Genomic DNA, 25,314 nt, shown 5'->3' with positions numbered 1-25,314 from the left:
TGCTTGAGGCATCTCTACTACCTGTATCACAAGATCGTCGCCCTTTTTCATCGTTCATCGCAGGGAGATGCCGTAGTGCCATTTTTCATTCTATGATTTTTTTGGTCCACTTAATCGGACTATATCACGCGCTTTATGGGTTCGCCGAGATGTGGCCTTGAAGTGCCTAACTTTAGTTCACCTAACTCATCATCAAAAACTTTTGTTAGGATGAATCGGTGGAAGTCAGGAATGAGTGAAATGAGCTGAAGTTCGGGTATTGTAGGGTTGCTCTCCAACCGCAGCCACTTGTGTACGGGTTATTATTAATCGGTGTTTGGCCATTATCGGGCCGACATCAGTTTGCTTAAGCTTTCACCCATGACTCTGTTCTTCGCCTTACATATTCACATTCGAATTGAATGTCAATGAAGATTCTCTATGAGCATTTCACATTATATGACAGCTTAGAGGTCGATTTCACTATCACAATTTTCACATCGGTTTTGAGGTGCGTTAAAAAAGGAAAACTGGACGTGGCGGGGACGTTGACGGTAATCTTTGCAATACCTACGTTAGTGGATCAGAACATCATTAAAGGCATCACCCCACGAATCTGAGGTGGTGCAGATTTCAGGTAGAGTATTCGTATACGGGATAGGAGACTACGGAGAGGGAGGTGATTCTGTCCATTTCTTCCTAATTGCTGTAGAAAACGGCCCGGAAGATGCGGCGCCGCACAAGGCTGGCGCGCTCCAGTCGAACTTTCTGTAGAAAGTAGTGCGCCAAAACGCCTGAAGCCATATCTTCCGGGTCGTTTTTTACGGCAATTAGGAAGAAATGGACAGAATCATCCCCATCTCCGTAGTCTCCCATCCCGTATACGAATACTCCACCTGAAATCTGCACCACCTCAGATTCGTGGGGTGATGCCTTTAAGCCACATCGCTAATAATTTTTCTGCAACCTTGCAGATAAAAATATAGAAGTATGCGTCCTTCACGGTAGGTTTGAACATTTTAAAAGTGTCGTAATGGATTCGTTCATAGAAAAGCAAGAATGGACAAGAGGAAAAGTGAAGATGACCGTAGAACGCAATTGACATCGGACAAAAGAAAAGACTTCGAAAACTGGACAAGCACGTCACCTTATCCGCCACGGCTGTAGAGCTAGCTATGAAATCACAACTCAAACATAAGAGACGATCTCATGGCCTTTCTATCGAATGATATGTGGCAACAAGCTTGTCAGCATCGCAGTTTCTGCAAGTTTTCAAACAGGGGCACAGTTGGACAATTATTCAACTACTTCAATTCGACCTATTTGATATAACTGAAATTGAGTGGAAGAGATGGAATATAGATTTCTTTAGTTGTATTTGGCCTTGTTCATACATATCTATGAAATAGATAAGATATACCATTTAAAAAAATCTTTAGAAGCCCAAACGTAGTTCTTGGAACATTTTTATCGGACTTTCCTGTGACACAATCCTCAAAACTAGGTCTGAAATACAGAATTAAATAAGATTTAGGTTAGTATGCGTCACGTTAAATGGAAATAAAGCAGATTATTTCCAAAAGCTTTATTGTATATTTTGTTGACAGGAGAACCAATATATGAGAGAGATGAATCACAGGCAAAAATATAATTCAGGTAACCTGTTTTCAGCGTCAATCCATCACAATAGTACGGCTGACCATATTTCAGTGGTCGAAAGCTGAAAGAAAAGACGACTTCAATATGTATGTCAACTGCGTTAATAATAGATAAAGTTTCTTTCAAATCCATCCCAATATTTAAAGCAACTCTTACTCTCTCCCTCTCTATTTAAAGCAAAGAAAGAAAAGTATATGTGCACAGTTGATGTTAAATGCTCATTTGTTGCCGCGCAAAACTTCTCTTCCTATGTAACGTCCTAACGTCCAAAAGTTTTTTAAAAATATCATTCAAAACTTTGAAGATCACCATCAAGTGTGGTCAGATTACATACTTCATAGTTTTCACTGAAGTTTCAAAAGTGCTACATGCAACTTCGATTCGAATAATCCAATAATAAACGAAACTTCAATTTTGTCAAAACTTCGTCCACAAACATGCAGACACAGTTCGGATGTTCTTTCATATTAGTACTAGGTAGAAGTTTCCTATTCAAACAAATCTAGGCTACAACGCACAAACAAACAAAAATTTTCATCTGAAACAAACGATATAAAGGGATAATAGACAAAAAGACACATCTTCTCAAGTGTGTCACAGCGATCGGAGAGGTGATCAGTCAACATAAGTGCTGAATTGTGCGCAGAATTACAGACAGCGCTACTTGTCCGTAACTGAAATCGTCATTCAAGAAGTAAATAGTATTTAGTGTTTGGCTTGACCTAAATCATGGAGTTCGAACTACAATATTCGATTTCCTTGTTATGTGTGTTATCATTTCCTTTAGAACCTTTCCGAAACCTTTTCAATCATCTGATTGTCTTTCATTTGGAGTATACTTTGAGAAGCTGTAACTTTTCATTTGTTGTCGTTCTCTTCAAGTAAAATTTTGTTTGTTTGCTTAAAGGATAATTGTTACATATAGTAAGTAGGATCGCATCCCGTAGGATAACATTGATAGCATTGTTTTTCCAGACAAAATACCATGCATTCCATCCCTGATGTTATGATTAACAGTTGATGACATACAAAGGACAATTACGTCAATGTCAGTGAAGTATTTGAGGCAGCTGTCAACTACGAACCGATTTTCCTCTATCCGGACCGAGGCACGGTAGATAATTGATCGAGCTCGTGGCCACGTCAATCACCGCTATTTACTGTTTTTCATAACTCGACCGTTTCAGCTCATTATTTTTTTCTACGAGATAATCTCTCTGTGAACACCACACTACGGGAGCCATTAAGTACTCGTCCCGGGAAACGATGTTTCGGACAGAAGTCATGTTGCTGGTGTTCTTCGTCCACTTCCTCAGACTTCATTGTATTTACCTTCTTCCTAGTTCTATAACACCTTTACTCCTTTCTACTACATCCTCTTCCCCTCGCGGAATTTCGCAAAGCGAGTTGGTTCCAGTGTCTCGTGTTACTACCTTTCTGGCTCCTACGGCTGCTACAGCTTCGCCAACATTTAAGGTCAGATTGCCAGGAGTTTTTTTTTCCACCTACGTTACGAGTTCTGAAAAATTCCAGGAATCCTCTCCTGAATTGCTGTCATGTTTTGGTAAACTAAGACTTGCGTGTGGTGTAAATCAAAATTTCAACCGAGCGCTAGACAAGTTTGTTGGATCTGGAAGGCTGGATAAAATCGCCGAAGTTCTGCTGGAAGAGGTATGAATGTTGTTACTTTCGAATTAAATAAGCATAATATGATGTCCACAATGATAAGGTACAAAATTATAAATGGAACACGTACGAATCCATCAGACACAATTGAAGGTACAATAATCCATAATTTGCCGAATAGGGGCTTTTCAAACAGAATCGGAATTCACGAATAATAAATTATTCTGCACAATTACAGAAAGAGAGGAAGAAACAAATTATCACGAGATTCTATCTGCAAAAATTGAACTTTCCATCTATAGAATTTACCGCATTCAATACAGAACCTATAGGAAAACATTAAAGAGATTGGAGCCTCATCTGAACTCTTTTCAATAATCACGACAAAACTAGAAACACTGTTTGCTTTTTTCAAACATGATACTGGCGCATCATGGGTGCAACGAAATTTCAATTTTTTTTTGCAACGGGATTGGTGGACTTAACTGTTCTTTGCATAAATATATCACTTTTGGATGTGTTTGATGTGCATACCCAGATTTTTTAATGAATACCAAAAAAAATCCAACGCAAACTTATTTGTCCGCCAAAGCGCATTTATTCAGCTATATTAAATATATTAGAACTGACCCTACTATACCTAAAACCTAATAAAACCCAGTCTATCGTCCCAACAAGCCCTCAACAGACCATAAATCTACACCTTAATTGGTATTAAAAGTAACGTTGCGCACCGAAAACACTTGAGAATTTTCCCACACAACAGGTAAAAGTAACGGAAACATCAACAGAGCAAACAAAGGACATTTTTCAATGAATCAAAAAAAGCTTTGAAGTGACTACGGTCCAAAACTAAATCATATTTATACTTACATACTACAATTTATTAATTTGATATACCTTCATTCAAAACGAGAACATCTAGTACCATTGGTTGAAGCTTCTGAGCGTAATGCATGTTCATTCCTGGCCCTACTCTTTTCTCAGAGATAACGGTGTGCAAAAGGCAACATTGCGGGACAGGGAATCAAGGAAAATTAATAGATGAAAAGAAGAGGAATAGCCACATTTTGTGATCTGCAGAAGAGTACTGAGCACGGTACGGCTACTGAAAATACATAATTTAAAAACGCTTCGAAATTATGTGCGCGCAAAATGATAGTATCTACTGACCAGTGTCTAATCCAGTACGTGGCTATTTCCTGCATGAGGTTTGAAACAAAGAGTTATTGACAGTCAGTCATAGATTGTAATGCAATTATTAGTGGAAATTTGCTTCTCAATCCAAAACAGCGAGGCAAGTCTGGGATTTCATTTCCTAGTTGCTCATACACACAAGTCAACAATATTGTTGAACAGTAGTCACGAATCCCATGCTCTCGCATACAGCCACAGTACTTTTTTCGTTTATGGAAGGAGAACATGCCTCAGCGAGGTAGGGGTTAGGAGAATGAAAAGGAATTTTTTTTACAGCGACAAATAGTTCTTAATGAGTTCCTTTTCGGGCAAGTGTAGCATTGAGGTTTAGATACTGTTTCGACCACACGGTAAATGGTTGCAGACCGATCTAGGATAGTCAAGCTTTTCGTCCCTATTGGGCCGACAAAGCGGTACCTTTTTTGTCTGGGAAGGTAAAAAAATGCTGACATGCAGCCTACTAAATGGCAGATACTTCATCCTTTATCTTTTATAAGTTTCTTTTCAGGCCCGGATACTATGCACTCGAAAAGAGCTCAGCGCTGTTTCTTCGTTTATGCACAATTTCGACTCAGCTGTGCTAGTAGCCCAGCAAGGTTTACGTTTCCAATCAGTTGTTAATCGTTCCTGTCCAATAATACTCGCTAATGCTACTGTTACGTTTGATTGAATTACATGAAAAATCCGGTAACATTTCCACATGAATTAAACACCTGGATTAAACACATGACTAGCTCATAAAAGTGGTCAATGTTACGAGGCTAGCATGTCCAGTCAAATATGGACTTCGCTGTAAAACAACTTCTCTTCGAAAATGACTACATCAAGCAACTCTAGAAGAAACTACACTACGTTTAAGTGCTATAGCGACTGTTTAAAGAAATAAGGGATCAAATGTCTTCACGACAATAAGCTTTCAGAGACAAATTCCAGTGCTTTTAAAGTCTACCTTACTAACTAAAAAAAGTAAGCAAAAACTCCAACATTCGAATGTAGATGGATATGTAGAAGAATAGCTCGCAGTATTGATATCAACTAGAGGACAAGAATATAGTATTCTAACATTTGTACTTCTTTACTCAGTTAACCGCTTTTTTTCATATTATTCAAACAAACAAACAATAACAATGCTTCTTTGGTGATTATTACATTCGAAATAAATTGTACTCCAAAAAAATATTACGCAGAAAAAAAAGAAGTAAATCCTAAGTAAATTCCAGTGACTGCCGACATGTCGAGTGCTGACAAGGACCAACTCAATTTCATGGAAAACCTTAATGACACAAATGCGGAGAGGATATTCTACTTAAACAAATTCGGGGTAATGCCACTCCCGTTTAATCTAATCATAACTAAGTGAACAACGCGAAATTCATAGAGTGGTGCGAAATGAAAAGATTCAACCCGCCATTCCACAGTGAGGAGAATTTCGTAGTGGTTCGGTTGAAGCAAATTATGGAACTTTGATATCACCAATCTTCTGACAATAGACAATATTTCAACACTGCATAGTCTTTAGAAGTAACTCTGAAAAAACTTCCATCACCAAAATCTGCAACATCTTTCAAAGACGAAAATCAAGTGATCCTTTACCTCTTCCTCTGAACTTAGGCGAGGCTGTTTGTTCTAAGAAAGACCACAAATTGTTCTGAAAAGCACGCAGGTACTGGTGTGTATAATTAAGAATATCGAAGAGTCGGAACGGATGCTACTCCAAGACTCCTTCAACGAAGTAATGAAGGTGTTCATGAATGGCACTCCAGCTATGGAAATGTCTCGAGCACTCGCCGTCCTAACACCTAACGATCTGGCGAACATTAGGGCAAGTGGTATTGTTCAGATACTTTCTTTCCTTCTTTTTTTCCATTGCAACAAACAAGTAAATTTCCCTTACAGAATCTTAACGAAAGCGAACGCGTCACCCATCTGACCTACCGCTTGCAAAAATGCAATATCACAAATGACGTGAACGTTGCTGAAGACATCGCTCGGTTATTTCAAATCCCTAATGTGTAAGGCATGAACAGTATATTTATGAGAGTCGTTTATAAAGATGAAGAGTTGGGTTATCCACAGATCACAACCACATGCAAGAAACGGAAGTGCATTTTCTAATTCTCTTCTATATTCGGTTCCACGAACCCCGCTGGTTGATAGCGTCCCGACATTTATCATGCGACCCACATTACACGAGAATTTTTCCACACAATGATCGTAACCGCATGACTAGAAGAAAGAAAGCAATGAGGAAACTACGTGTTCGCATCATGCAATGGGAACATAGTGTACTAATCACCTATTAATTCACATCATTGTATGCTACAGTTAATACGAGCAATTTATAAGTCTTCAGCCAAATGGACAAATGGATACCCCTTCTGCTTCTCGAAAGCCTGACGATCCCGCAGGCTGAAGCTGCACTGAACTCGTCTAGAAACCTGGTCCGAAAATCAGTAAAATTCCGTAGGGAAGCGCAATGTATCACATCTAAAATGCTTAAACGCAAACCTATGCATTCAGAATTACTAACGAAATATAATTCTGCACCACTTATTTGTTAGACTGATAACCAATTCATATTTCCAGTCAGCAAGAAGTGCACACCGGATTATATCTTCAGCGGTGAGCACAGCCTTGCAAACCTGATTGAGAATAAATATAATCCGAAATCCACTGTGGATTCGACAAGCAACTGATCAACACCACATCAGTAAAGTTGAGTCTGGCGACAACTAACAAGACTTCGCTGCATACCGCAACATTTATTCACAGAATCCACAAAACAAGGTACACGTATTTCACTTTACATGAATGTGAGTATCGGTTGAACCGGGTTAGTTTAAGCTTCAACGACCTCAGCTTCCGATTCACGCTCAGCTGCAGCCTCTGTCTCCGTCTTTTCATCATCTGAACGTTAATTTGTCATTTCTTTTGAAAACAACGCTAAGAACATTTGAATACTATTATCAATTTACCCTTTTTCTCCTTGTCTGACTCTGCAGCTTCCTTGCTGGGCGACGATGACTCTTCGTTGCTTTCACAGGCTTTCGCCTCTTCCGCAGTGTTCTCAGATGTCTCCTTTGTTTCTTCAGCGCTTTCCTGCTTGTCAGCTATCTCCTCCACCAACTGCTCCTTCTGTGTTGCCTCTATCACAGGACGCTCTTCTTTATTCTCCTCAAGATTCTCGGATCCCTCCGCTTCGCGCGCTTTCTTCACTTGTGTCTCTTCGGTCTGTTTCTCCTCCTCATCCGCCAGCTTTCGTTTTCGTGGGCTTTCCGGCTTATCGTGATCCTGAAATACTAGTGTTCGTCAGTATCAAGAAGACCATCTTCCCCCTTAATTCTTTACTTTCATGACAAAGGAAAAACACTAAGTGAGAATCGTCCATCAACATCGAGGCAATGATACTACTTCTGTCAAGAACACCGCGCACTGCTAATCACATGTTCCTACGTTATCGCCTAAGCAGTGAACCTAAACGAGGCTAGAAATATACTCAACATAACTAACTTGTTCGGTGTAATGGGCTTGCTTAAATACACGAAATCCACTGTCGCAAACCTACCAACGGAGATTGATTGGTTTTCAATCAGCTTTCAAAGAGGTATGAAATCAATCTCACTCGGAGTTTCAACACTTCAATGTCAAACATGAAGAAATCTCAAATGCCGGGCTTCGGACACCTTCTACGATATCGACTGAAGATTTTCTGTAAATTAAGAAGTATATCTCATCTCAGAAGCATCATGGATATCAGAAGTTGGTTGTTACTAATTCTCACTACAATGTGTTACATACGTATGCGACGGATTTTGAATGAAGTATATGTAAGCTATATACGTTTTCATTATCATTACTCCATGTATTCCAATTCTGCTCACATGTAACATACAACTTCTTGTCCAGTTGTAAACGTAAAAAAGAATAAAGAAAAACGATCGCACAGGTGGCGTGAGTCTTTTGCGTGTATTCTGGAGAAGTTTCAGTGCCAAGAAAAAGGTTATTTTTTTCTTTCGAATTATGTTTCACATGCGTCTTTCTGATTTCTCAAAACTTCATCTACACCGAAACAAGAGCAGAATCAACCAATGCGAAAATTGTAGTTTGGGCGGGGACAGTCAACTTTTTGTACGCACTCTTATTCCTAGAAGCTCGATCTTCCTTTCTTCTCCTAGTAGCTTTAGCCTACATGTCTCCTAGATGCTCTACGACTAATGCTTAGGTTTTAGGGCCCCAACAGAACTAGTCAGTTATTCCACCAGTTAGCCCCTTTAACGCACCTAAACCACCAACAACAGTTACCGTTTCTAGCGCCAGTTCTGGATCTGATGTAGATGACATATGAGCGATGCAACGACTAGCTGGCAATTAAAAACGCGTACATCAACACTATAGATTGAACCAACAATCGTAAAAAGACTAGAACCACTAGGAACGATCACTAGTATAAACCATCACACAAATAATCGTCCACGACGCAAAATAATACAGCTACATAGCTGGGACGGAAAAAAAAAACTCAAAACATCAACACTAAGCTCGGTCTGTCTGGAAAGACCGTGATTTTCCTATGTGAAACCCCCGGTAACGCAACCCAGGAGCGAAATCAAACTCCGGGATACTTCAACTAAGAACTAGATCAAAACCCTTCCAAGGGAACTACATACCTTCTGCTCCACGGTTTTCACTGGAGACACGGCCTCCTGAAGCTGCTCAGCAACAACTTCTGTAGACGACATAATGAAGATCAGGACAAATAACGGCTTCAGCCAAACACTACGAATAACTCTCTCTAGTGACGGAGACTCAATGAAGAACAAAGCCCGAATTAGCGTTTCCGTTTAGGACCAGCACAGATTTACAGTGTTTAGATGTTCGAGATCCCTGAGTTCAATCAATAATTTGCGCGCGTTTGAATCAGAATTAAAGACAGACGTCTACAGAGCGGTGGCAACAGTCTGAGCCGTCAGAGGAAGTACTGGACATTTCCATGAGGCTATTCGTGCCTGCTTCTCAGTTTGAGCCACCTTATGATACTTCTCACCCCCATTACTCTGTATTTCTTCAGAAGTGGACAAATTTGGGGCCATACTGTTACCAACTCCTTTCCTTTTGGAATTTCCTGCAAAATGTTAACTAGTTATCAGTTATCACCGCTAACAAATATCTTTAATCATGTGGTTTGATCTAAGATCTACTACAAAGACTTTGTCAAATCTTATTCGATGCTCATACTATGTGTTCTTCTTCCGGATCCCTATTGAGAGATGTTACCCTGACTTTCCGGAAAGTTCTGCGTGCAACCAGTGCACAGCGACTTTCCCGCGCTCAGGACTTTGGTGAAGTGCTTCTGTTCGTAGCAGTTCTCATCAAAAAATTGTTCTCGTTACCGTTTATTTGAGGTTATCTTCAGTCATAAATGAGCACAAAACTCTTCTATTTGACGTCGGTTGTTTTTTTTTTCTCTTTCACATAATATTCAGATTATTCCCATCGGGCATTACTAATTTGTACGAGTTCGTTAAAGTCAAAATTGAATAATGGGATTTGTATCACCTTAAACTCGTCACGCAGTTCTTTCCTTTTACTTTTTCAAAGAGGTGTTCTTAATAAAACTTGGTCTAAATTCCTGATTTTTTAATCTCTACCTCGGTAATTGTATTGATAGGTCTCAAAATAAAACATATCACCATTTGGTAGAGTTTTCCAAATTCTCACTTTTAGTTATTTTCTCTTTTTAGTCTCTGATTTTAATTTTTTTAAAGCTTTTTTTTTATTTCACAAGCTCTCGCTAATTAGGCATATATGACTATTTATTATTCACACTTGCTCTTCTGGTTCACAGGCGAAGTTCGTCTCTGTGTCTTCTCTCCGCCCAATTTGTGTTAACGAACTTCATAGATCGTCACTGCACTTCACATACTTTCGAAGAACAATTCCATAATAGTCAGATTAATGCAGATGATCTTTCTGTGCATCCGAATTTACTTTATAGACGAATAGAGCTTTTTGTGTTTGTTCTCTTTTAGGACAAAAAGTTGTTGGGCACAACCAAAAGATCTCGTTTATAGTTTGTTAATTTTAAAAAGAGCATTGTGGACAGCAAAGCTCCCAGAAGTAATTCCCTGTGCCTCTCGTTCCGCCATGGGGACAGAGGTGCAAATACCCGACCGTTCATGAATGTCACTTTTCTGCATGACCAACACATCTTCCTCTTTGTAGCTAACAGGAGGGACCATGAGGGTAAGAAAGAAAGTACAAAGCGACAGTGGTACGTGCGATCTCATCGCGGCTGTCCTTAAAGGCATTACCCCACGAATCTGGGGGTCGGGATCAGGGTAATTCTGTCCATTTCTTCCTAATTGCCGTAAAAGACGGCCCGGAAGATGCGGCGCTTGCACAAGGCTGGCTCGCTCCAACAGAACTCATTGTAGCGTGTATTGTCAAAAATGGCGCCCCGGGATGCGAAGCCGCATCTTCCGAGCCGTTTTTCACGGCAGTTAGGAAGAAATGAGCGGAATCACCCTCCCCATAATCTACGACTCCGTATAGGCACATCCCACCTGAAACCTGTACCACCAAAGATTCGTGGGGTGACGCCCTTTAAGGGAGCGTATCACGACCGGAATCCACAGCGAAAGCGTAGAGTTCGGGTAGTGGGTCGCAGAACCCAGCATGGTACCGCTCTCCTGCCCCTAATTTTCGTTAAAAAAAAACGGAATGGAATGTGCCATTTTTTTTCACGACGATTTCAGTTGCAACGCGAAATCTTTGTGTGCGCGCCGCATCTACGTGCGAGCGATCCGAAATCAGCGATATATTCTAGCTAGCCTATTCAAGTGAAACCAATGAATAGCTGCTGGGAAGAATGGGACGTATACGTATAGGCCTGTTCCAGCGCATCTCGTAAGCACTAAAGCGTAGGGCTCCAGAACCAAGTATGATTCTGCAGCATGTCAAAATCATGATACGCTTTCTTTAAAAGCATCACCCCACGAATCTGAGGTGGTACGGATTTCAGGTGGAGTATTCGTATACGGGATAGTAGATTATGGAGAGGGGTGATTCCGTCCATTTCTTCCTAATTGCTGTAAAAAACGGCCCGAAAGATGCGGCGCGTGCACAAGGCTGGCGCGCTCCAGTCGAACTCCTTGTAGAAAATAGTGCGCTAGGACGCCCGAAGCCGTATTTTCCGTGCCGTTTTTATACGGCAATTAGGAAGAAATGTTTCTGTTTCAATATTCCAGTAAAACAGAATCACCCACCTCTCCATAGTCTTCTGTTCCGTATATGAATACTCCACTTGAAATCCGTACCACCTCAGATTCGTGGAGTGATGCCTTAAAACACCCCTTAACTATTCTATTCTAACTATTCTATTTATATTCACAAGCATATGCGCTGATAAGTCTTATTGTGCATGTGTTTTCAATATTCCAGTGCGCATACTAGTCAAGCTTCAAACTGCACCTTCTGATTAATCACATTTTCATATCCTTCTTCTGGACAGTGTAAACAACTTGCTGTTTTCCTGTGAGCTTGCTTGTGCTAATCAAAGGTTAGTGTCAATGGTTCATATCCAATTCTTTAGGATAAGATTTTGTAATCCGGCAGTTTTTTTCTCTATCCCCCATATCTGGACTTGTCCGTTCATTATGGAACTCATGAAATATGTATTGACATCGATTGATTCAAAATTGTTCCACTAGGTCAGAGAAACTTTCAATAAAAATTTCCTCTTCATTTAAGACTAGGCAAGTTACACTTAGAACAGGAACTCGACTTTTGAAAAGTCTTCATACACTTGTGAACTCTGTTTCTTCGCTCGGTATCAACGAATCTTCAAAGTATTTCCTTTCATAAGCTTAACAAGCTTAAATCGATCCGAATTATGAGTGAACCAAAAACAAAGTGGTATTACAAGCGGAAGCTCTTCAAAATTGAAAATCTTTATATAAAGCAAGTGAACAGGTTATTAACATAGAAACACAAAGATCATATATATATTGAAATTAATCGGTGCAGCTGCATACAACTAAAGGATAACTCCTTGGCTGACGAGACCTTTGTCCATGAATCGTTTGCGCGCAAACGACAACCACCACTGTAAAATAGGTTTAGTTTTGCCAGACAGGATGTGACTCGAATATGTTTAATTTCAGATTGTGGAAATACTCTTCTTTTTTCCAAATTTCTGAAAACGGTTATGTGTACTATACACTCTTTTATGTTACTATTTGCTTCAGTGTTGACCTAGATTGATCTTATAGAGTTAAAATTTTTATGCTCAATTCTAATACTATGACAACGAATTTATATCGGAAAGAAAACATTTTCTTTAAAGGTATCACCTCACGAATCTGAGGTGGTACGGATTTCAGGTGGAGTATTCGTATACGGGATAGTAGATTATGGAGAGGAGGTGATTCCGTCCATTTCTTCCTAATTGCCGTAAAAAACGGTCCGGAAGACACGGCCTCGGGCGTTCCGGCGCGCTATTTTCTACAAGAAGTTCGATTGGAGCGCGCCAGCCTTGCGCACGTGAGGTACATTCCGGGCCGTTTTTTACGGCAATGAGGAAGAAATGGACGGGATCACTATCAATACTTCAGATGTTGTGTTATTTAAATAACTGAATTCTAGAAATCCGCTTCTACGCAACCATCTAACAAAATAAACCAGCAAGAAAAGATTTGCAACTTTTGTTTCTAAGCATTCATGGTTCTGAGTTATTCTCGGTGAATTTATTAGAACAGTCGTTTAATCATGAGTTTTCCCCATAACGTACGTCGATTGAAAGAATGGGTATTTTTTCTTACTGATTTCGGTGAGACCGTTTTTACAGTGACATTAAAAGGAAAGTACCCAGTACTTATAGTTGTATTTGTACGTGGGTTGAGATTTGAAGGTGTTTTTATGTAGTGTTTCATGACACCCTTAAAGGTTTCAGTATTGGTACCCTCTCTCACTGAAACTACATATTTTGCAAAGCTAAAAATGACAAATTGCTTGAGCATTCAAACTAGTTCCACTGATATCGTATGCAAGAATTACATAGAGAAAAGCAAAGTAAGGACTCCAACAACTGATGTTGAAGGAGTTAAGCGTTCACCTTGCTCGGTTTTGTTGAAGGATCCGGGAAAGCCAGCTCGCACAGCCTCACTCCAAGCTCCTGTCGCATTTGTTGCAGATATGAGCGCATTGTTTCCTCTTCTTGCTTATTCGCAGGAGCCTTAAAATTGAGAATTCTCTATGAAATATCACACTATCTGAAATTTCTTGCTCTGAAACCATGTTGGCGTAAATAAATACATATAGTTGGCTCAAAACGACATGAAGCACGGACAGTTGCGTAAGCGGCTGCGCTCAAAACGGCGCGGTGGAGCGTAGCGGTTGCGATCGCGTAAAGATGCTCGCTACCGCCACCCATCACTGCTGTTGATCTCAGTTTCAGGCGGGTAATGCTTACACTGGGTCGTAGATTGTGGGGAAGAGGGTGATTCCGTTCATCTCTCCCTGTATCAGTGTATAGGTATTACCCGCCTGAAACTCGTGGCACCCCAGATTCATGGGCAGATGCTTTTAAATATGATGTGATTTATCAAATGATGTTCTTCATTAAACCGCTTTTCTGAAAATATTTGAACGGAAATCTATTAGGAGCTATATCTTACTTTGAACATGTTATTTAGAGGAAAGTCTGCTTCTCCAGGAATTGGTAGCTGATGACTCAGTGCTAGTGCTGCCAAATCTTTCTGTCCAGAGATCTTGTTAGGACTCTGGAAATTCCATTATTGCTAAGGAATTTTCGTAATATCTTATTCTTATCTTCTCTTGGAACAGCTCTGCTTGTGAACAACAACTTACCCTTTGCAGTTTACGTAGACATTCTGTTATGTAAAGCGTTAGGTAGATCAACGTGCGATCGGAGGGTCCTTTAATCTCGAATTCACGGAAAAAAATGTTTGGTTTAAAGTACATCAACGCCTCGTCGATTATATCGAGGTCCGCCTCAGTACCTAAGATAGCAGAATTATCTGCTTTCAGACAATGCTTTTGATAGCTGAGAATAACGCATAATAAGGAATAGGTTGTTGATAGGAACAATTATGAATAATCAAGATTTTTCTATGACTTAAAGGATAAACGATAAAGTCACTGGCGTATCAATCCACTTCAGATGCACCAAGACGTTTTTGCTGCAATCCGTAATCGTTAGGGTCTTTTGGAACGCGTGTTGGCCTATAAAATGGCTGGCGGGGGCCAGCCGATGATCAAGTCAGTGTTTCTGTCCTCCCAGAGTAGCCTGGTACCAATTTATCGACCTCGAAGGGGTGAAAGGCTTGGTTTGCAATAGCGCGGTTTCGAAGCATCGACCGCGTGGCTACAACGGACCTCTAACCGACTGCGCCACACCCACCTCTCTTCTATGACTTACTCACAAAAATTCATTCTGGCTTGCAAAAACTAGTCATAGGAGATGTACATGTTAAATGAAAGCAAAACGTACGAGGTGCCGGTCCTTTGAAATTAGTACGTAGCGGTAGCAGGGCCATATTTCCAACCACCAGTTCATGCTCGATTTTCGAGTGATACGCCTGAGTACCACGCATAAACTAGATAGATAGAAAATAAAGTAACTGTGGAAAACTCACAGGCATCTTCACCTCTGCCTCTCTCCTTTAAAGATCTAAATATGTGAGTTCCATACAAATTTAAAGAAAACTAGCAAAGAATTCAATATGCGGCTTGAACCTTTCTGCTGCCAATCAGAATGCATTTAAAATGTAAAAATTTATGGTCGTGAGCAACAAATTATGGGAAAAAAGTCACCCGGCAAGAAAACTTTTAAAAAAATGTACAGAATTGAATGAAATTTTAAAAGGAAAAACTAGCTAAAAACATGCTTGATTTGTACTTGATCGAAGCGGTAGCGTCTTTGCAGTTGTACACATGTTTATTTTGTAGATTCTGCCTCCTCAGAACTTTGGACACGCTCGATTTGTTCCGCAAACGACTGTTTCGATAATAGCATGTAGTCTATGGGCGTAATCGTAAGCAGTGAGACCCATCGCTCCAGTGTCTTGAAATCCTCTGCCGCGAATATGAAACTTCTACCAGTTCTGAAACATTGTCTTGGAGTGTTTCTAAACAGTAAAGCTTTTGATAAAAAAGCAAATCAGAAATTACCTACGTTTTGAATTTTATCTCGAAGGTGAAGTCTTTGCCTAACTTGTTCTCGTCGCAAAGCTCTATAAAGCAATCTTCAATAATGAGGATCAAGAATGGTGGTTCGGGATCATCTTGTCTGCTGAAGACGAAAAATAAATTCGCCTTCAGCACAGCGTAGCAAGGGCGCCACCGCAAATCCTGAATGAAGGAGCGTGTTTAGAACTTTATAGCAAAAAGAGAAAGAGAACTTATACTTCCGCATGGACTCCGGACAGTCCAAACATTTCAAAAGCAAATTCAAAACGGTTTTAAATAACACTGCATTAATTTATGGACCACTACCACTACAACAACTACTTAGAGGTTGTCCACATTCCGGTCTTCTAAAATCAATTATTTTATCTTCTGAAGCATTCTCGCAGCCATTAGCAAAAACTAGAGTCAGTACAAGGTTCCAAAATCGCCAAATGATCACGTTGAAGTAGTTCACTCTGACCAACAATTTAACTAGGAAACACCTGACCACCCGGTTGAGATCGGCGACAACAAAGCAGCAACTGTTCTCATGTTTCTGCTGGGTTAAAGTTGGAAACGTTGTTGACGACTCCTTTTGTTGTTTCCTCACTCTCGGCTCGTTTTGTTTCCTTTTAACTTGTCGTGCAAGGTCGTGACTCAAACTGTCATTCTTCTAGTAAGCCTGAACGTTTGTGGAAACGAATATGACGTCACCTTTGCGCGGTTACACCATGGAGATACAACACATACTACTGCTTAATTCTTCGATTATGCTTTTTTCATTCACTATAGATATATCGATTGCCTCGCAATTTATTTTAGGGGACCCATACGCGAACATCCTTAACTATAGTAAATAACGGAAATGAAATCGCTGGTACACGGTGAGGGTGATTAATACCATCTCTCTGCAAGTTATCAGCAAAAGGTGCATCCAATACGAGGGGAACTTCCTCTAAAAGAATTTTGGAACTCTAAGAGCAGTAGAAATTCCTCTCCGAGTGTAAACAGATGGTAGCACTTACTTGTTAACTATAGTTTGTGTACAACACATACGTTACGTCATGGGAAGAAACAATCTACTCAACAGACAGTTCGTAAGTGCGTGTTTCAAAAGCAAACAGTTTCCGGGAAAAAAAAAGTTGCATGGCAATTAATATGGAGATACTTTCAGTGATAATGAAATGGGCTTTCAGAGGTCAGTGTTTTTCAGGTGTCATCTGTTCCTCCGAAATGTAAAGGTGAAATTTGAGTGAAATGGGCCTCAACAACATGAACATGTGAACAACTACTGTCTAGTACATGTAGCATATGCAATTTTCTTAGCTTTTACGCAAATTATTCATCACCCTAGGTTTCCGTCTCAAATGGCCTTGATTCGCATATCTTATCGCCAGTTTAAGCCAAGGTCTACCTTTACCGATATCATCGAATCATTCATCATATTACTTTTCTTCCTTTGAGAACTTTAGTTCTTTAGTGCACGTCACTGCTGTCAAACCTTAACAACACTTAATTTAAAATGATGAATATCAGTTTTGGGCAACTCCTATCTATGCAGAAACATTTTAGCAGCTTTATTAAAAGAAAGACCGTATGCTAGAAATGGAAGAAGTAATGAACTGATTCAGCGCGACTTTTCAAGGGAATCTGGAAATAGCAGCTCGTCTACTGAAGAAAACCTTAATTTGCATGTGTAACGCAATTTTCAGAATCACCTTGTGAATCTCGTATTCGTAAATCTATTCAAGTATTCATGGAAAAACGAAACCTGTTGCAGTTGTAAGTTCGCAGCAAATCGTCGCTCAAAACTTGGATCCGAAGCCAACCGATAGAGTGAACTCGCGTTAGCCAACATCTTAAACTATGAGCAGATTCCTTCTGTTTACATTACTTCTATTATCTTCCTATACTAATGGAAAACGAACAAAGACTATTCGGCCCCAAAAACCTCTCAAAAAGGATCAGGATGGAACGGTAAGTTTTAACAGCAAGATGCCCTACACAACAAAACAAATTTAAGCTTATTTCAGTATGGTCTTTGCGAAAATGAATTCGGACAGATGTATTATTACAAGGAATATGAAGGGCAGGAAAACGTGTGCGAGAAAGACATAGCAAAAGTCAAGTACAGCAACAGAATCAATGAGACAGGGTATGTGCCGGAACGATGAGTCATCCAAGAGTCCCGTCATCAAATTCACTAGGAAGAAGACGCTATTCAACTTCTAACTCACTTCGGAACAACACAGTGCCCACGTGATCTGTCCTTGACACCTTCACGACGCCATTTTCTCAAAAATTCTCACGTTGTATGTCCCCTGCAATTGAGATTATATGAATTACAGGTGGGCATTCGTTGAGGTTGAAGTATCAGGGAGAGTAACAGAGCCATTCCAACAAGGTTATGCAGCAGGTTTTGTCGAAGGTACGCCTCTCAACGCTTGCTACATGATAATCCAAATGGCAACCGGAATCACTTAATAGTTGGAACAAAGAAGAAAAGACATGAAGCAACATTGAAATACTTGAGGAATGTCTTTTCTCTGATATAAATACTAGCTTAGTTAGCGTAGACACTGATGATAGGGAGGTTCTTTCTAGCGCCTATCCAATGACGCCTAATTGCGGACGGTGTGTGCACTGCGGTATGCGGCCGCTACAGCAATCAGAAAATATGGGGTAACTTGGAAGGGTGAGGATGAATAACATATTTTTTTACTATTGAATATGAGTTTCCCTGAGAACTGGACTAATTGTTGGCGTCGTCTCCAATAGAGCGGACAGTGCTACGGTGTGCTTCGCAATCAGTAGTGAATGTTTTTACTTCAACAGTGCTTATTAGTCTCAATAGACATTACCAGTGATTTGATGATACGTGATTTTAAAAACTGTTACGGGGGGAGGATTTACATCCAAGAATTTGCACCCCTCATTGCTGCTACTGGCGTTGACATCAATCATGAGAGAAGAGTTCATGGTCAAAGATAAACACTCTTGATTAGATGAAATGCAAAGAATATTTTGGTTCATACTATAATTTAAATCGTTAGTTTTTTCGTCTGTCGATCCGACAGGAATTCCCATGAACACTCAGCATTCAAGTGCTCTTCACCTGAGTGATTAAAGTGTTTCATTGCCTGATTTGTTATGCTGCTAGCTCTCCACATTCTCGTAAAGTATTTACATCACGAGGGAGTAATATCGATATCGAATATCAAGCGAGAAGAAGTGCTAACATGAGGATAGAGCAAAATGCTCCACAGCGGTGTTGTGAGGCCCGATGAGAGGCAAAAAATGGAACATTGCCCGATGCACCAACAGAGTTCCTCTTAAACTTGGTTAGAATCTGGGGGAACCCTTGCTGACACCATTCTTCGCTGCAGTTTCCGATGCAGTCGCCTCGATTCAAGCTGCTTTCTTCACTGGGTCACTTCGAGCCAACTGCTTCCGCAAGTGCATCGTGCTTCACGTCGTTTTGACCTTACTATAGCTTGGAGACGATGCTCTCCGGAGGCTACAGGTTTTATTGTCTTCGCGGTTAGTCTACCACCTAACGTTTATTTAAAGCGACAAAAACCCCTTTGAGGCACTACATGAGGAAACTCACGCTAGTCAACTCATAAAGAAGTGAGGGTAATTGTTAGAAGACAGAACATATAGTAGGGTGTCAAAACGACATGAAGCACAATGCAATTGCGTACGCGGCTTTTCTCAAGGCGGTGCGGTGGAGCGTACTGGGACCCTTGCTGGCACCACCCATCGCTGCAGTTTGCGATGATCCCACCTCGGTTTCAACTGCTGCCTCCACACCGCCGTTTCGAGCGCTTACGTAAATGCACCGCGCTTCATGTCGTTTTGACCCGGCTATATGCTGGACACATCGAAGAACTTTTACGATGATAAGTACGGGTAATATATTTGTTACAGGAAGAGCAACTCGCGAACTCATCCAGCTCCACATTTCAAACACTGTTGATGGCTTTTGTGAAGGTGCAGAGAAGTTTTGCGAGGACCTTAACCAATACTTGCTGGATAATTTTCTTTGGATGGAAGAAGAGATAGCTAAAAACCCAAATAGTCACTACTGGATACAGGTTAACGAGCTCTGACGTCCCCTGGAGCTGTTCATAACTATTTTCTTTGGTTTTAGGTAAATATGACTATCAATCAACTTCTCGGCATGATCGACGGCTACGAAGGGAATTTAGGACGTCGTTTGTCGCTAAAAGACATAGTGTCACATCCACTCTTGTAAGTTGATTTTCACTCAAAATAGTGGATTTGGCTGATTCTTTCATATTCCGTCTAAGCCTTATTCAACTCGCTGGAGATATCGAGGATTTAGCGGTGAAATTCAAAAAACCAGAAACTCAAAGGAGTCTTCTCGCTGGCACGGGGCATTGTTCAGCGCTTGTGAAGGTTAGTTCTGCGATTTGATTAGTGAATATTTGGAAGTCATATCAAATTTTGAATAATTCGGATTCTTGCTCATTCGAAACAATGAACAGTTAAGGAAAGTGGTTAATTTAGACGTGAAACATTCATCTTAAATGAATAGCACAACGTAGAAGTTTAAACTGCCCATTTTTGAAGAGAGCTGAAGAAATCTGAATAAGGAAGTAAGAACTTTGCTGTTGGTACGTTTCATCAGTTAGTATAATGGAATCAAAACGAGCTGAAACCTACTGCATTTGGTTATACGGTTACCCTTGAAGCTGCGACTTGGGCAGCGGCTACGATATAGATGGGGCTAGGGCTGCAGTCCAAGATCAGTAATGGTTCGCAACCGCTCTCTCATTAGCTTGGTTTTGAGCGCACCGAATTAAGCAAATACGCCAAACTTCAAGTCGTTTTGTTCCGACTATAAAAGTCTTAATTTAAAAAAGAAATATTTTATTAAGCAGAACTATTTAAAGCAGGGTCAAAACAACATGGAGCCCGGTGCAATTGCGTACGCGGCTTCTCTCGAGACGGTGTGGTGGAGGGTAGTGGTTAGGAGCGTACTGGAACTCTTGCTGGCACACCGATCGCTGCACTTTGCGATGATCCCACCTCAGTTCCAACTGCTGCCTCCATCGCGCCGTTTCGAGCGCGCACGTAAATGTCCGTATTTCATGTCGTTTATGACCAACTATATGTGAGGTTCGTCGCTGTAAGATTTGTTGACCCATGCCTCATCAGCTCGACTACAGTGATTTTCCTGTTGATAATCGTTTTGGCAGGCTGTAGGGTGCAAACTTATAGAATTGTTAAATTGATATAGGGTAGTATATTACTTAGGTCACGTTCTGAGAAAGATATGTACGAGTTAGGGGGACTCCGAAGAAAAGCTCGCTTTTTGTGCTGAAGAGGATATCATAGGGTTGTGACTGATTTGCGGGTTGTTCTGAGAAGGATGGAAATTTGATCGTACAAGTATTCAACTTAGGGTTAGATGTGGACAGACAATTCCAGATATTACCCGACCACTCCGATATCTATTTCTCACATGTTACATGGGCATCGTATTCGTCGATGCTTCGTATGCAGAAACGCTACACATTTGCTACACACGATCCGGGAAGAAGTTACGCATTCAGCAGCTATCCAGGCTTGTTTAAACTATTTTGCAATGCTTCTTACATGTCTTAGGTAATGCTATTTTCCACTGATTTCCAGGATCAATAGCATCGATCGATGATTTTATCGTTACATCTGCAGGCCTTGGAATTCTAGAGACAACTATCAGCAATTACAATGAAGATTTGATGCAGTACATGACTCCGCAGAGCGTATTGTGTTGGATCAGGACCCAGGTATAGTCGTAGGTATGTTTACCTCGGTGACCGCGACGGCTCCACAACAATTTACTCGCTCCTCAGTATAGCCAAAAACTTCCTTTCCCCTTTCCATCGTTTTAATCGAATGAATATCGTGGTCTTCTAAGCAAGCATAAGCGCTAATGTTAGCTTATTTTGTGGATCTTGACTGCGCGACTTCTAATGGTTTATGCAGTGTCTATATTTCTATTCTTATATGTATTCTTTTAGATTTTTATTTATATTTGCCTTCATCGTTGGTGGAACGCAGTTTCGTTCGTTGGTTGCACGAAAACGGAACCCCTTTATCATTTCTTTTTTCGCCAAACAAGAGTTGTAAAAGATTGACGAAAAAAAAAAAAACAAAGCTCAGTGATCGAATGATTCAGTGGAATTCATTATCTTTAGCCCTAAAAAGGCAAGACACCAACTGTCTTGACACCGATCTAGGCCTCGAAAATCATCAATCGTCAATAAATAAGCAAAATTACAAAAGAAATCACGGTGAAGCACCTATTTCCTAACAGCATCAAGCGATACAGAAAAGTTGCAATGTCTTGCGTCACCTAGGGACACATGAGAAGATCGTGGTGTGGCATGTGGTTTGAAGAACTTTTACTATTTACCGAATTGACGAGGTTTAGGTGGCACACCGCACATCATCTTCGGGGCTCCACTGGGCTAAGACCTTTGCAAAGCATAACTCTGGCACCTATAACAATCAGTGGAGCATTCTGGATTACAAAAAATTCCATAGAGATCACCGGGACAAGTTGCTGCACGGTCTTCTTCACGTACTTGAGCAACTGCCGTAAGTGTGTGGTAACCTAATTTGATTTTCTGCAACTTTATTTTAATCGTGTTTTCCTCAGGAACCATATCGTACATACTGACATGACACACACCCTATTGCGACAAAAATACTGGCCGAGTTATAACACTCCGTAAGTTGGATAATTTTGAGAGGGAAACTAGAATTGAGTCTGTATTTTAGCCAGACTTTTCTTTAGAAAACATTTTTTTTTCGGCAGGGTTTTTATTAAGCTTATTTTCTCTTGGAGCATAGTTCAGGTACTTCCCTAAAATCTTTGAATGGTCTGAAAGCGGAAGAATGGTGAAGAAATATGGCGATTGGTTCAGGTGATTCTTAGTTGCAGTACAATATAAAGTTACAGTGACAGCGTGTTTCAAATTACTTGCTGTAATCATACCATTAACTACTTGCAAACAAATGCATAAGAGAAGTGTTTTCCAGCTAATTCTAGTACTTTTCGGCTTTCGTTGTCCCCATAAGTCTCATTTGTTGTGATTGCTGGATTAGTTGTGACAAAAATAACAACAGTAATATATAAACGCAGACAGAGCATGAGTCTGCAATTATTGGTAGGACACAAGTCAGGTTCCTCAGAAATCTGATTTCAGAAATCGAAATAAAGGTAAAAACTATGTCATAGTAATTTCAGCTACGAGAAGACACCTCGAGCATTGATTTTCCGCAGAGATCATGACGACGTGACCGATATGAACAGTATGATTCGACTGATGAGGTGAGCCCTTTGAGCAGCGTCTTTCTCTCTATTTTTGCACATTTGGGAGTGACGGTAGTTTTTTTGTTTTCTTTCAAAAGAATAGAACTAGACCCTTTAATAAATTCGCAGAAATTTCCAAAATGAAATAAAATTTTAGAGAAGTTCCTATGGTTACGTTTGTAGAGCATCTTTTTTGTTACATGAGGAAACCTTTTGACCGTCGTGCTTTTAATATGAATACCCGACGAAAACAATTTTTTCTTTGGTGTTTCTGTTCATGAAAAAACAAACCATTGATTTGCGCATAGGTCTTACGAAGCATTTACGTATACTTGCAGATTTCTCCGATGAGAGTCATACCGACGTTTTATTTCATATTCTGGGAAAACATTTACATATAATTCTAAACTTTCATCTCTTTCAGTTAGTATCTACAGTTGACAGTTAAAATTCTCTGTTCAAATTACTATGAGAAGACGTTTTTGATCTATCTGTCCCAGATCGTTTGATCCGTAGGGACAATCCTTCTCCTACACGCTTTCGTTTCCAAATCACTTCACAGTGCTGAACTTTGAACCTTTTCTTGTTCTTGTTTTCACAATACACGTTCCTTCTAAATTATTTGTAAAGAATCTAAATGGTTAACTCCTTAACAGACACTTCACAAGTCGTTGGAGACCTGTGTATCTTTTGGAGAGATTTTTTCTTTGTTTCTCTTCTGCTCTCTACTTTTTTTTACTACGTACTCAAGTAGTGTAATACCCGGAGAAATTTTGCATTCTTCGTGCTCTCGTTGCCGTAGACTTAAATCCGTTAATTAAGAGGTGTGGTTCTAATTTCTTATCTTGCAGTGATATGGATGGTATCAGAAACGATTAGTGCCTTCTTTTAGTCGCATTCAGTCACGGAGAAACCATCCACATTCCCTAGAAAACATTAGAAACAGATCTATGTAGTATGTTACTGCTCTTACTGTATTGCACCATAGATCAAAATTTTTAATGTGCTGTAACTGGTACAAACTCTTTACAAGAGTAAGTGCGGAAAATTTATGTAATCCTGAGTTCTTTTAGTATGGAACAATGGATTGTTTAGGTTCAACTAATGGTCTTTTATAGGTCAAACAACTACACTGAAGACCCACTATCGAGGTGCGAATGCGATCCGCCGTACTCTGGAGAGAATGCTATCTCTTGTCGCAGCGATCTGAATCCACCGAATGGAACCTATCCGTTCCCATCACTTGGACATCGAGATCACGGAGCCACGGACATGAAGGTGAGTTAGGGTTCAGTCTTTTCAAATATAAAAGTCGCTTGCCCGTTAACCATTTTCTCTGACCAGCTCTTCAAATCCACAGTATGTTTCGGACTAATATTTAATTACAATCTCAGTCAATGCTGGTTTTCTAGGTAACTAATTCGCATCTGATTGAGTCCTTGTCATTCACCGCCACTGCTGGTCCCACCCACGGCCCTACACCTGTCTTTGATTGGAACAGAGCACCATTCAAGGATATAGTGCCGCACAATGGGCACCCAACGCAATGGACGTAGGTTTTGTAAAGTTCTTGGATGTTTTTAGAGTTTATGATTGTTTCACGTTCTTCTGATTCTCCTCAAAAGCTGACTGGTTTTGAGAAATTTGCGGTGTTCCGCATAAAATCAGTAGTGTCTGTAGATCGTGTAGGTAGTTTGGCGAAGGAAAAACTGCAAGAATTCAATCGTAAGCAACACATCTCTGGTCTGCATATTATTTTGGTCATCCTTTTGTTATTTCCTGAAAAATTAGCTCTCTTAAACGATCCGTGATCCTCTTGAGTTCCTAAATTTTTTCCTCTCAATTTCAGATTCAAACCTATCACTCATCAGTGGGAGTCATCGTTGTACACTAATAACCAGCAAGATCTAAAGTGATCTGATCTAATCTGATCTAAAGTGATCAATCAGTGTAGTCGCTAAGTTGGTGATTGAAAAAGTAGGCATGGAGTTTGTCAGTTTAGTTTTGGAGAGGTTTGGTCGTTTAAATTGTAAGTTGAGTCGCCCATTTCAGGCTCTGAAGAAGGCGATACTGCCGAAACGTTAGCCAATAAAAAGTTATTTGACAACCTCGTGTACAGCTTATCAAAATCAATACGATATCCAACTATGATAACGTGAGCAGTCAAAAAATTAACTGAGTGGTCCACTTTGCAGTCATAATAGTGTTCATTACTAATTTATACAGACAGTTCAAATTTGATCACAAGCGATTCTGCTGCCTCCTGACTTATTAGACGGATCACTTTCATATTCGGCGTCGGAAGTCTGAAATTAAGAAGACGTATGGCTGCGAAA

At 40.3% G+C, this 25,314-nt stretch overlaps 6 protein-coding genes across 8 annotated transcripts; 3 read left to right on the top strand and 3 right to left on the bottom strand.

Moving 5' to 3' along the window:
- Positions 1–135: 135 nt before the first annotated feature.
- On the top strand, positions 136–6,477 carry RB195_008190 (uncharacterized protein; the record flags this gene model as incomplete). Of its 2 annotated transcripts, XM_064194583.1 has the most annotated exons (10): positions 136–162; positions 252–312; positions 2,705–2,752; positions 2,826–2,919; positions 2,982–3,114; positions 3,172–3,309; positions 4,970–5,057; positions 5,682–5,782; positions 6,146–6,283; positions 6,358–6,477. In XM_064194583.1, 10 exons carry the CDS (start codon positions 136–138, stop codon positions 6,475–6,477), a joined length of 948 nt encoding a protein of 315 aa, XP_064045727.1. The 2 variants fall into 2 exon arrangements, with proteins under 2 accessions (XP_064045727.1, XP_064045728.1); XM_064194582.1 differs by lacking the exons at positions 136–162; positions 252–312; positions 2,705–2,752 and having other exon boundaries at positions 2,905–3,114.
- RB195_008191 (uncharacterized protein) lies at positions 402–1,146 on the top strand (the record flags this gene model as incomplete). Its single annotated transcript, XM_064194584.1, has 2 exons — positions 402–490; positions 1,029–1,146. The coding sequence occupies 2 exons, from the start codon at positions 402–404 to the stop codon at positions 1,144–1,146; spliced, it is 207 nt and encodes a 68-aa protein (XP_064045729.1).
- Positions 6,478–7,300: 823 nt separating the features above from the next.
- On the bottom strand, positions 7,301–9,200 carry RB195_008189 (uncharacterized protein; the record flags this gene model as incomplete). The annotated part of the gene is made up of 3 exons (XM_013438026.1): positions 7,301–7,368; positions 7,437–7,752; positions 9,129–9,200. 3 exons carry the CDS (start codon positions 9,198–9,200, stop codon positions 7,301–7,303), a joined length of 456 nt encoding a protein of 151 aa, XP_013293480.1.
- A 3,296-nt stretch (positions 9,201–12,496) lies between these two features.
- On the bottom strand, positions 12,497–15,122 carry RB195_008188 (uncharacterized protein; the record flags this gene model as incomplete). Its single annotated transcript, XM_064194581.1, has 6 exons — positions 12,497–12,565; positions 13,574–13,693; positions 14,136–14,240; positions 14,329–14,480; positions 14,972–15,059; positions 15,117–15,122. The coding sequence occupies 6 exons, from the start codon at positions 15,120–15,122 to the stop codon at positions 12,497–12,499; spliced, it is 540 nt and encodes a 179-aa protein (XP_064045726.1).
- Positions 15,123–15,418: 296 nt separating this feature from the next.
- RB195_008187 (uncharacterized protein) lies at positions 15,419–17,506 on the bottom strand (the record flags this gene model as incomplete). Its single annotated transcript, XM_064194580.1, has 3 exons — positions 15,419–15,584; positions 15,656–15,831; positions 17,420–17,506. The coding sequence occupies 3 exons, from the start codon at positions 17,504–17,506 to the stop codon at positions 15,419–15,421; spliced, it is 429 nt and encodes a 142-aa protein (XP_064045725.1).
- An 8-nt stretch (positions 17,507–17,514) lies between these two features.
- On the top strand, positions 17,515–25,063 carry RB195_008186 (uncharacterized protein; the record flags this gene model as incomplete). Of its 2 annotated transcripts, XM_064194579.1 has the most annotated exons (16): positions 17,712–17,803; positions 17,997–18,076; positions 19,579–19,745; positions 19,802–19,902; positions 19,962–20,070; positions 21,106–21,241; positions 21,310–21,446; positions 22,094–22,260; positions 22,322–22,393; positions 22,521–22,589; positions 22,913–22,996; positions 24,097–24,256; positions 24,391–24,530; positions 24,828–24,863; positions 24,928–24,955; positions 25,031–25,063. In XM_064194579.1, 16 exons carry the CDS (start codon positions 17,712–17,714, stop codon positions 25,061–25,063), a joined length of 1,611 nt encoding a protein of 536 aa, XP_064045723.1. The 2 variants fall into 2 exon arrangements, with proteins under 2 accessions (XP_064045724.1, XP_064045723.1); XM_064194578.1 differs by lacking the exons at positions 24,928–24,955; positions 25,031–25,063 and adding an exon at positions 17,515–17,625 and having other exon boundaries at positions 17,682–17,803; positions 24,828–24,894.
- Positions 25,064–25,314: the final 251 nt, after the last annotated feature.

The sequence above is a fragment of the Necator americanus genome, chromosome III, assembly GCF_031761385.1.
Source record: "Necator americanus strain Aroian chromosome III, whole genome shotgun sequence".
Taxonomy (NCBI): Eukaryota; Metazoa; Nematoda; class Chromadorea; order Rhabditida; family Ancylostomatidae; genus Necator; species Necator americanus.
Note: the sequence above shows the minus strand (reverse complement) of the source record. Positions and strands in the feature narration are given on the sequence as shown.